Below are 12,200 nucleotides of genomic sequence, written 5' to 3' on the forward strand. Positions count from 1 at the left end.
TGTGAGCCTCTCAACAACATGCCCTTTATGTTGTGACAGATGTAATCCTGCACATTCAGCTCATGCTCTTTTGTCCTTCATTCAACACCGATCACGTTTAGATACCCGCTGAGGATTTCTTTCTGATCAGAGCTTGTAGATGTCAAAAATGAAAAAGCACGCCTGAAAGAACAAGTGTGACTTTTATTCTGCTTTTTTGAGCGTTATTTTAAAATGACTGACAACACAACAAATAGACAACCTGACACATTGAAACAAGACTCTGCTCAGAGGCGAAACAAACAAAAGATTATTGTTGGATTGGATTTTTTTTAAATGATGCACAGGGCTTGGGCACACTTGTTGTTGCCATGGCTTGTGAGTTATGAAGTTATTGAAGTCAGCTATCTGCTATATATGATCGCTGGAGTCAGATTTTATAGTAATAAGCAAAAGACTAATGCTAGGTTAACAGCAGATATCTGCAATCATATCTGAATCATGCCATCACAATGTTAAAATAAGCCCAGAAAAAATGTATGGACATTTTCCAACATTCGCCGATTGTTTTGGGTCCCCTGGAAACAGTTGCCAATGTGACACACAGCTGCTGTGTGTCTGCTCAGCAGGCTTGGCATTTATAAAGTATGAAGGTCCTGTTGTGTTCTATTCTTCAGTTCTTTCAGGAGCGTGTCTGCTCAGAGGCAGCGGATCAATTTTCAATTCCACACACTTGTCTTGTGAACCAATTACCAAGAAAGAGTTTACAGCGTTTTTAGCGTCCCCTGGAAACAGTTGCCATTGTGGTGTGAGCTCCTTGCTGCAATTTTTCTAAATGCTGCTCATGTTGCATCAAATTGATGTTTTTGTGAAGATGTTTCGTCATTTGCTTGTGCTGTGGCTATTGGCATGGGTTTTCTTTATTTGCGTTGAGTTTTAGGGACCACCGTATTCAATAGATTGAGTTTGACAAACCAACAGGGTAGTTTGCAACGTTTGTGACCGATCCACATTTAATACAGTGTCTTTGTCAGTGTCATTATTCACTGTTACTGCTATCCGTTACATTAGCTCAGTCATGTCGTGGTGAGCCCCTTACTCCGTTTTAAGCGCCACAGCATCCCTGTGAAAAATGTTACCCATAAATTCTATGCAGTGAGGTATACTGATTTTTCTATGTGGCAAAAAGAAAGTAATGGTTTCGGATCGTTACTCAGTATCGAGAGAGCACAAAATGTCCTGTTTGTTTGCGTTACTGTCCCTCCACTGCAGCTCAGTATGAAATCCCCTCTTTTTGTTGGCCCTGGAAGATTCACATCGTCTAACCCAGTCTGCTAATATCAGCTTAATTCAACATGTTTGCACTGTGGATTTTGTCCCCCATCGCTTACATTGGAATTGCATTTCAAAGGGAAGTCTCGGTGGCCAGTATGGACTGAAAACGGTTGCTGTACATGTAGTCATGTAAGTGTAGTTTTCAGATAGACTTGAACAAATTTGAAATTATCCTGCAATTAGCACACAAATCTAACCGTTGTGGCTGTGTCCCTGCAGAGCAGGCTTGGCATGTATAAAGTATAAAGGTCCTGTCGTGTTCTATTCTTCAGTTGTCAGACTTTCAGGAGCGTGTGTGTTCAGAGGCAGCTGATCAACAACAACAACAACAACAACAACAACAACAACAGGGAAGTGGACCTCCCTATTTTTCAATTCCACACGCTTGTCTTGTGAACTAATTACCAAGGAAGAGCTTACAGCGTCTGATCTAATAGAGCCTATTTTGAAAAAGTAGTGTCTGGACTTTCCCACAAATGTACAATACATCTGGGCAACCTAATATGATAAAAAAAGGCATTTGTATGTTTTTGTACACAGGTTTGTATTCGTCAACCAGAGCATTAACTCCGACTATCTATTGCATGTTTTTTTTAAATCATAGCAGTTACAGCAGCAGCATGAAATTAAAATAACAGTCGAGACAGCAGATTTGAACGTGGGCTGTTATTGAATCGTCACACTTCATCAGACAATCACTGTTTCAGAGCCTCATATTGTTCTTGTATTTAACTCCTTGTCTCCTCATTTAAGAGAAGCTAAGTGGGCAGGGATCAGAGGTCCTTCAGGAATAAGGTTCGTTTAGAAACCTGCCTGGAGTAACTGTCAAAGTAAAAAAAAGAAGAAACAGCCCACACTTTCCTGCTTGAATCTCAGTTCAGGTGAGTTCAGCGGCAGAGGCAACGGCTGATGGCTTTAACAGACAACTTAAGTATTATACCTCAGTTCTAAATCTCCTACAGATCACAATGTTATGTTCTTTTGGAAGCCTCAATGCCAGTGACAGCTATTCATTTTAGGAGAAATATCTTTTAATTGTTGCAAGTTCAAATCAAGTTGAATCTTTACTCACCAGGGTCTTCACAGTCTGCATATGAAGTGTGACATTATGGTGATCAGATTAGAAGATTTAAATGCTTTTGGATGTAAATCAGGAATCTGAAAGCTGTGGGTGACTGCAGACAGCAGATGTCTGCGTTTGAAGGGATACTCAAAAGAAAAGTAGAGTTCTGACACGACTCCTTTGTGTAAAGTTCACACATCTGAAAGAAAGAAATATACATTCTAAGATGTGAAAAAATCAAAGTAACTAATTCATTAAGAAGTCCTGGCAATTCTTAGCAGCCAGTAACATCGGTTACACATCGTCTCTCACTTTTGCAATTATTTTTTACAATACAGCAGAAACACTGATTAAACAAAGACTGTAAAGAAAGGTGACAGTAGTAGTGACATACATATTTTTCTTGGTCTACAAAATCATCAACAGTCTTGTCAGTACTGTGGAAAGGTACAGTAGACAGGTCTATTCTCACACCCTGTACAAATAAGAAGCCAAAGCAGTCAGCTTGACAGCAATGTTTCAAATTGCGCACACAAGCTATGACGATGCCCTTACAGAGGTGTGAACTAGAGCACCAGAACAACAGCTACATATGTTGGGGTGTAATAAGGAAGCACTCTGAATAGCGGTGCTTAGCAACAGCGTGCATGCGTCTGTGCACCACCATGGCTCCACCCTTCAACACGGCCTATACGCACTTAACCCACTGCTCTTGTGTAAAGCCATTCTCAAAACTCTAGAGTGCAGAATTTCTAATGTCACTCAGATCAGAGAAACTCTATGACATCAGTGGGGTATAAAGGCCACAGCTGCTAGCCAATAAACAGATACACATATATCCTGTTCCTATACATTCCCATTCGCTATCATTGGCCAACTCACCAACAGGCCTCATACAGAACAGTTAACAAAAGCGGGCAGTGGGATTTCCGTAGCAATCCGCTTTTCTTTCAATATTTTGGAAAACAGAACCTTGGTTTGGCTGATAAGGAAAACCTGTTCATGGTGAGCCCCTCTTCAGCTTTTTCACCCTATGCATTAGTGTCAGTGGAAGTTGCTTTGCATTTGTTTCCTACAAAAAAACATCTTCTGGTCCAAGGATCACAGAGGGTCTATTACAGCACTATAAAAGATTGAGACAGTGAACACATGAGCTAAATAAGGAACAGAGTGAAGGGCTGTTGAATGACCCACAGTGCTGTATGGAATGGACTTAACCAAATTGAACACTGCATGAGCACAAAATATCTCTATATGAGCAGTGCATATACAAACTATCAAGCATGACATCTGTGTTCATCTTCAATTTTAGGTACAAAAGATAAAACAGGTGTTTTATGATACTTCTACTTCTTGTTGTTCTTGTTGTTCTTGTTGTTGTTGTCGTCGTCCTGCATTGTAGCGCCTTGAGATTGCTTTTAGCTTGGAAAGGCGCTTTACAAATACAATTTATTATTATTATAACAGTATTGCTGCTGCGGCTGAAAACGTCTCTATGAGAGCGCTGAGAATGAACTAAAACAGTAACGTTGCCGGACAGATAAACAATGAGCTTGAAGTCACTATAAAGCTCTATAAAGCTGAGGGGGAGATTCAGATTGGATCTTTAAGTCCAGTGAGGGAGGTGGAAATGTTTCTGCTCTATCACTATCTGTGAAGTGTTTGGTTCAGTTCACTGGACAACTGCTGGATAAGAGCTTAGCTTCTTCCTCTCACCTCCAAAATCCTCTACGGGTCAATGGAGTACCATTACAGGGAAACATATCTGGCCCTTCGGAGGAGCATGTGGGCTGGTGATCTGCAGATGAAAAATAGAGTAAGCCCTCCAGAAACTAATTTTACTGACTTTTAGACATGTTAGGCATGTTATTCAAGATTTATTATTTCAGTATTCTGATACCAACAATATAGAGTCAATATGAATACAAAATAAATTAAAATAATATATATATATATAAATAAATGTTCTGCTTTTCTCAGTGAAATAAACATTCAATACCTCCCCACCATTGTTATTTCCTGTGATGTGAAGAAGACTCGGGCATTATATAAATGTATAATAACAATTACAGATCAAGTTCTTTGTTTGAAATGTAATAATGGTAATGGCTGATAAATGTTTCACTAGTCCAGCAGTATTTTTAGTTGCCTTGTCTAAGTACATGTGGGATGAGCACTTCTACGTATTCAATGTACAGTATGTGCATGACACAATAAATAACAGAACATTAACCTCCCAAGATGATTAAATACTCGATCAAAAATTTGAAAACTTTTTTAGCACCTAAATTCAATCATAAATACATAAATACCCTGCCTGGATTTACATTATTAGCAGCGATTGCATTAACATGTTTTTCTTTCAATATGCCTAAATTAAGGCCAGGTGTTTGCGCCCATTTAGCAATTAGCCACTTTTCAAAACAGAAAAGACATTTCCATTAGAGCTACAGTGTTTAAATTATGCATCATGTTGCTGCAAAGACATATTTTTATCTTACATGTATGTATAATGCAACACATTGAGGTTAAACTAAGAAGACAAGACAGAACTGTAGTCAAGTCATTTGTCTCGTCCAACATGAGTTCAAGACAGATCTCAGTGGGGTTTGGGTCAAGTCTCCCAGACAAATTTAAAGTGGGAACTAACTAGCACCCAGGGGCATCTTATTTACCTTAATCAATATTTGGTATTCAGCACAGATCTATTACCATCCAACACTGACTCCAAACAATAATGTGTAACACAAAAACACAACAGCAATGTAACTTGCATCCAAACTCGCCACCTAATTTTTCCGTGTTTTTGGATACTCATCGAAAACCACAGAGTTGCTGTACTTTCAAAAATACATAAGATCATAAATCTTCAGGTTCAAATTAATATTCTTAACTCATTTTGGCCCTGGTGCATTCAAGCCCTGGAACGGGGGGGTCCTTTTATGTGTGACACTTCCCAAGGTTTATTTTATTTGAGGATTTTTTTGAGGTTTTAAAGTCACATATATTTTTTTTTAGCGGGACGCACTAGTCAATGTCAGAAATCTAAGAGACTCTATAAGAGTTCTGTATATCTTTCCTGAAAATGTCATGGATTTGCTAAATCTTCTGGTTTATTCAAGCTACTTCAGAAATCAAACGAACTGGCTAAACCACCGAAATGAACTAATCTGCACACATTTACATTTCTTTGGAGGTCAGAGCTATGGATCAGGGAGCACGTGTACAGTCTCTGTGAAGGATGGAGTCACATATTATCCTCCTACTGCTAAGAAAAACCAACCCTCAGATGTATTGTCAGGCATACAAAACTGGAAATCTGTCTGGGGCTCACGCAGCTGCACACGATATGTCACTTCACCGGTGTCACACTAAACTGATTAAAGTCACAGCTTCTGTGTGCAGCTTCCAATCCATGTTTGATGGGACGCTACCTGGAGCAGCCTTCGCCTTACAGACTTGGACAAAAGCATGAAGATACAACAAAGAGCAATTTTATTCTTGGACATCGATTCGGCTGGTATGTTGTGTCGGCCAATATAACACAGTGTTACACAGTATGTTAACACATGGCCAGACCTTTATTAATATCAGATGAAAACGTTGCCCAAGTCAGATCCGATAAACCTGATCATTGTCCACATAGAAATACCTTTAAATTAATGTAGTACTAATACAGAGTTTGATTACTGACAATTATGATTGGCTATTAAGAAATTACAAAAAAGTGTAGTTGAGAAAGTTAGGTCATACATACTGTAAGTAACGTCCATATGCAATGGATAAAATGACCTTCTTCTCTATTACTTTATATTTCTATCATGTCTCGTCTCCATTAACCCTTAAGAGATGTTTCTGCATCCAATTACAGTCGTGATCGCCCTTGCTTCAATGCAGCATCAGAATGGCTCTGAATCAATATATGCCAATAAGCTCTGATGTGGATTGATACTTTCTTTATTTGAAAAGAATGATGCTGTATATCAGATGAAAATCATTTGAATGTGTGCCAAACACATCTATTCATTTGGCAGATGCTTTTGTCCAACGTCAGGTACAATCCAAGCCACAGCAGATCAAGGAAAAGTATTTGAGAAACTACGCTCCACCGTCACAAGTTCCACAAGGTGACAAAAGTGACAATGCCTTACAAATGTCTTTGTTGGAGAAGGATGGAGAAAGAGAAAGCTCACATTAGGTGAGTACATATTCTCGCAAATGCAAAGTCACTTCTAACTGGGGTATAATTCTTCACTTAAAGTAGTAATGTATTCTGAAGAAGGTGGGTCAAATGATAGAACAAATGTAATTTGAATACATCTGCAGTAGCTACTAGCTAATATTTGACATTTTCTATATTTGCCAATTTATGAATGCCACTGTCTATTAATTGTATGGATTATTTCTGTAAGATATTATTCACAATTAACTCACATAATATTATAAAAAAATATTAAATGAGCAGAATGCAAAGTTGGACTTTACACAACATACACTGTGTATATTAGTGTATGTAGTGTCAATACTATTCCTCTGAGAATAATTAGTGTAACAGCAGTTATAAATGATTTAAGTAACACTAGTACTACCAGTGGGTGTTCACCATGTCCCGTTTACTTCAACAAGTTCAATAATGAAGTTGCTTTTATCAGATTTCACAATAAAGTGGTCTCTTTTCTCACCAAAACGCAACAAATCAAATCGTATCATATATTGTTAATAACTTGGAATGCATTAAATGTTAAGTAGCCGATAATTGACTGAAAGGATACTGATAATATTATTTATTTAATGAGTGTAGCTGTCACGAGTGGAGTTTACCTGTTGTACCCTTACTGTAATGCAACTCATATCGTTAAAAGCCCCCACAGACAGTACACTCAGGTGGAAAAGAATTCGGAAACAGAGAAAATACAGAACAGATTTAACATTAACTTCATCTGATTAAAATTGGCAATTAATTATCGCAATTTAATACCAACACAAACTGTAATTAAGTCTAAACATGTGTACAAATGTCAAATGAGTACCGAGCATAGTTTTATAAGCAATTATTCCTGTAAAACATTGAGAAGCCATTCTTGTAAAATTGCGAATAGCTGACCAAATATGTCATGCAGTAAAGTTGCTTAAATTGAAAATATATATATAAATAATGATACTATATTTAATAGAATGTGACATTTGTGGAATACAAAATTGCACATGTGAAAACATTAATTCCCCAGGACTTCCTGGACAACACGGAAAAAAATATAATAATAATATGGGACACCTGTTTAGCATTACACTGAATGTAACCGTCTGATTGCCTTGTTGGAGCAAAGCACAGAAACTGTTCCAATCTGCAGAAAGAGTTTCATGTTGAACTGTAAACTGTGAGGAACATGTATGCTGAAAAACGGAAGAATAAACATCTGCTATAAACCGCTTCTTCTCTGCAGACATGTGCCTTCAATAATCTACTGGAGCAAAAGATACAACTCTTGTGCAAAGATGGGAGCCTTTTGTAGTCATCGTCCTCAAAGACACATGCACATTAAAGCCATAAATAAACTTTAATCTACTGTAGGCAAAAAAGCTTTGGGGTACAGTGGAACAGAAAAGCAAAAGCAAAAAATGTCAAGCGATGAATTATTCGAGCAAAAGAAGACTTGCTGCCTATACTTTTCCTGTTGTGAATAGTTACTTTGAATAGAAATGTCTTTTACAAATACTTTTTTTTTCTTACACTGCCTGTTTAACAAAGAAGATCTTTGAGGCTTCTGTAGTCAGCCTTTCCACTGGCATTGTGATGTGACATCATTAGAGGAGGAGCTGGTGGATTCCCAGTGATATCAATGCTGCTGTTGATCTATGGTCACAACAAGCTGGTGCCATCAGATAGTTTAATCTCGAATACCCCTGAACTAAATATCTTATATACACAAAACATTAGAAACATCGTCTTGATACATTTTCTAAAAATTTCAATTCTAGACATGTTTCTCTTTTTTCTTATTACTTCTCCTTTGTGACTATATAGGTTTAATAATGACATCAGTCAGAAACTGAGGCTGTAATGTGGATGTAGCTTTGTGTATTTCACATTCTGTGCGTTCTAGAATCACAGACATAATTCATGCTTAAGGTCTTGGTAATTGCTTTAGTTTATCCCCATTTACGTGTATAAGCAGTCCAATCAGCAGTGATCTGAACATCCTGGACCACAGCCAGAATCAGATAAAAATGCCATCTAGCTTGTTACATCAGCTTTTACTTGTGTAAATTGCATTTTCAGAAGCCCTACAATCAAAGTCCTGCAGCAATCACTTGACATGTGGGTCAACCCTCTTGTTCTTGTATATGTATTCACTGTGTTAGTCAGTGGATTTCATAGATCTGACAATAGGAAGGAAGAAAATCCAAATACTGATCTCAGACAATTTCCTGTGGTTCGGTAATAATAAACAATGCAGTGAAAGATCTAAACTCTACAAGGTACAATTAAGTCGATTCAATTCAAAGCACAGACGTTTTGGGAAGATCCTTTCCTCACATGTAAAATCAAACACTCTTGACAAACCTCCCAGAGGTGTTCCCCATTTAAACACATCCACATGCAGGAAGTTTGACACAACATGGCGTCATCATCATCATCATCATCATTTTAGTGACACTCTTGAAAAAGAGATTTTTAATCTCAATGAGGCCATATCCTGGTTAAATAAAGGTTATAATATAAATGAGACAGAGAGTCTACAGCCGTGATAGCAGCTCTGGGAAGCTGAACGTAGGCACAGCAGTGCTGTGAGCTCAATGTTAAAGGGATAGTTTGGATGTTCTGAAGTGGTGTTGTATGACGTACCTTATCTGTGTATTACTACAGTAGATCGGCACGCACCCAGTTTGGACAGACAGACGGGAGTTACAGCATGGAAGCTAACCGATGTACGGATGTGGACGAGGGCAGCAGCAAAACATACTTTAGCCACTTAAAAAAATCAATATCAGTTAAAGTGTCTTTTATATTTAGTTTATATTTTTACCTGCATTACGTTGCTGAGAGACAGCCCCCTCCGTCAGGGGAACTGAAACCGTTATATGCTCTCTTCAAAGCCTCCCGACTGTAATTTTACCTTGCAGAACATGGAAGTTGCTTATCTACAGCTGCCTCGATCGGTTGGTTATGTAGGATTTTGGTTAATCAAAACTAACACTTTAAAACACTAAATTCACACAAAAACTCAAACTAACCAATTGAGGCAACGGTATACCAGCAGCAGCAAAGTTCTGCAAGGTAAAATGACAGACTTTTTTCTGGTGGCTTTGGTTCAGCTCCCCGTCGGAAACACAGACTGTATAGCTGTCTCAAGGCACGGTGAAATGTTGGTGAAAATAATCTAAATATAGTGTACATTGATATTGGTTTTTTTTGTGGCTAAAATACATGTTGCTGCTGCCCCTGTCCTCAGCAGTAAATTGCTTAGCTTCCGTCTGTTCCTCCAATCTGAGGGCGTGCCGGCTGTCATCTACTGTACGTAATACACCGACTTTGAAAAGTATCTCATACAACCCCACTTGAAAAGCAACATCCGAACCATCTCTTTAACATGTCATGTAGATTTACTCACCAGAGGGGCCGCTCTCACACTCCTGTAAATTGCACTTCTGGGTGCTCTCCATATGCAGCTCATGGTCACAAGGAGCTTGATCCACTTCTTCGTCCGTCTCCGCCTTTGTGTTCACACATTTGATGAGCCTACGCTGCACTCCGCCACCGCAAGAAGCCGAACACTGCAGAGAAAGTTTAGAGAAATGTTCAGACATTTTTTTAATGGATGGTATCGTCATGATTTCCCATACAGTATTCATAGTTTTAGATTGTCAAAACATTAATTTTGTAGTTCTGTTGACCGTACGCTTTATTTTTAATTTTGCACTTTAGTCCCCAAACATAACAGGGAGGATCTGAGGAGACGCATTCCTTCATGGAAATTAAAAAAAGACTTTAGAGACTGATTGTATCCTCATGATTGTTTGCACTTATTGTATCGTCAGCTAAATGAACTGTAATGTAATGCAATTCTTGGTGTCAGATTGCAAGCAGTAAGAAGACAGTTTGATAGCAACTGTTTTTGTTAGCATCACAACGTGCTTATGTTTACATGTTTTCAATGATAATCATAATATAAATAATGCTGCGGACATGGTTTTTCAATTGACTGTGTGTAGTTTAAAGACTGTTAGAGTTTTGTTGTCACTGCTGATATGGTTCAGGGAATAAAAAGATTCCATTAAAACCTTTTGTGGACTGGAGTCATAAGCAACACAGGGAGCAACTGACATTTGGATAATGGTCATTATTCCCAGCGTGGGTAAGGTTATGAGACAACTGCCTGCAGCTGTTGGACTGTGTAAAAACCACAAGTAACAATGCTTTGGGAGACAGAAGTAACAACAGTGAAGTAATATACTTTCATCCGTGCATTTTGAAAATGACTATAACTAGATGTGGCACATGTAAGAATACTACAGGATGTGACACACATGCCTATTTCCCCAGAGTCTATCCACTCATTATTATCTGGGTATCTGTCACAGTTTTCTTCATGGTCTTTTTATTGTCCGTTTAAACCACATTCTTTCCGTGGCTATTAAATACCCATCAAATACATTTCCCTTTATTATATGTTCCCTCTCGAATCCTTTGTCCAGTCTTGGTATTTATTTTCTCTTTCTCCTTTTTGTCTTCCCCACCCACGTTCAGTGAGAGCTCAGAGGTCACCGCCTATCCTCAAATCCATTACGACAACTCCATAACCACAGCTACTCCTTCATTTCATCATTAAATATAAAATCTCTGAGCCAGTAGCAGGGTTTATGCAAAATTGTGCTGTGTTACAGAAAAAGAAATCAGTATTATCTTGTTGATCTCCCCTCTTTAAATTACATTGTGTACAATAAAACACTGTAGGAATTATCCTGTGACCATGAACAGGATAAGAGGTTTAGAAAAGGAATATTGGGATGCACATTATGCATCATTTATAGATTTTTACATTTTACAATCTTTATGAAATTGGTCTATTATTCCTCCATCATGCTGAATTATGTGCCTGTGTGTGTGTGTGTGTGTGTGTGTGTGTGTGTGTGTGTGTGTGTGTGTGTGTGTGTGTGTGTGTGTGTGTGTGTGTACCTGTCCCCATGATCCAGTAAGCCACTGAGCACAAGGCTGGTTATTACATGATTGGATGGTGTCGGGCTGAAGGTTCCCATCGCATTGATCCTCTTCTGGACAAGTGACCATGCGTTGCTGCTCACCTCCCCCACACACCTCAGAGCACTGAAACACACGGCAATTTTACGTGCAATTCTTTTAATACTATTTTGAGATTTTACAATGCAACGTCACAACACAAATATTTATAAAATCTTACTTCTCATGTCTTAGATTGATTTACTACATTTTAATAACTATTACGGCCTTATTTCTAGATGAATTTTAAAACTTTTGAAGGATATACCTCAGAACCTTCCACCTACCAACCCTGAAGGCATCAACCCAGAAGACCCCACACACCATTGATACGCAACAATTACATCATTCAAAAAGAGTACATTCTTACAGTGACGGATTACCCATTTCAAACAACCTTTAAACAAGTCTTAGTAGAACAAATGTGTGCAGTCATAAAAAAAAAAAAACTTTGGGAATAATCCTTTAAGAACATTTGTCTTGTTTGTGCTTTTGATGCGGTGTCTGTTATCATTCTTGCCACAATTTTATTAAAAATTGAGAGGAATTCCTCCTGTCCAGCAGGAAACCAGCATATATACTACT

General features: G+C 38.3%; 1 protein-coding gene across 1 annotated transcript in view; it reads right to left on the bottom strand.

Annotated features, from left to right (window-relative positions):
- Window positions 1–12,200, bottom strand: part of adamts7 (a disintegrin-like and metallopeptidase (reprolysin type) with thrombospondin type 1 motif, 7) — a 62,886-nt gene that overhangs the window by 3,077 nt on the left and 47,609 nt on the right. The window contains exons 22-23 of the mRNA XM_029428570.1: window positions 11,556–11,702; window positions 9,991–10,153 (exon numbers count right to left, since the gene is read on the bottom strand). Of these exons, the coding sequence (XP_029284430.1) occupies window positions 9,991–10,153; window positions 11,556–11,702 (310 nt within the window). The remainder of the gene's footprint in view (window positions 1–9,990; window positions 10,154–11,555; window positions 11,703–12,200) is intronic.

Source organism: Cottoperca gobio, chromosome 3 (assembly GCF_900634415.1).
Source record: "Cottoperca gobio chromosome 3, fCotGob3.1, whole genome shotgun sequence".
Taxonomy (NCBI): Eukaryota; Metazoa; Chordata; class Actinopteri; order Perciformes; family Bovichtidae; genus Cottoperca; species Cottoperca gobio.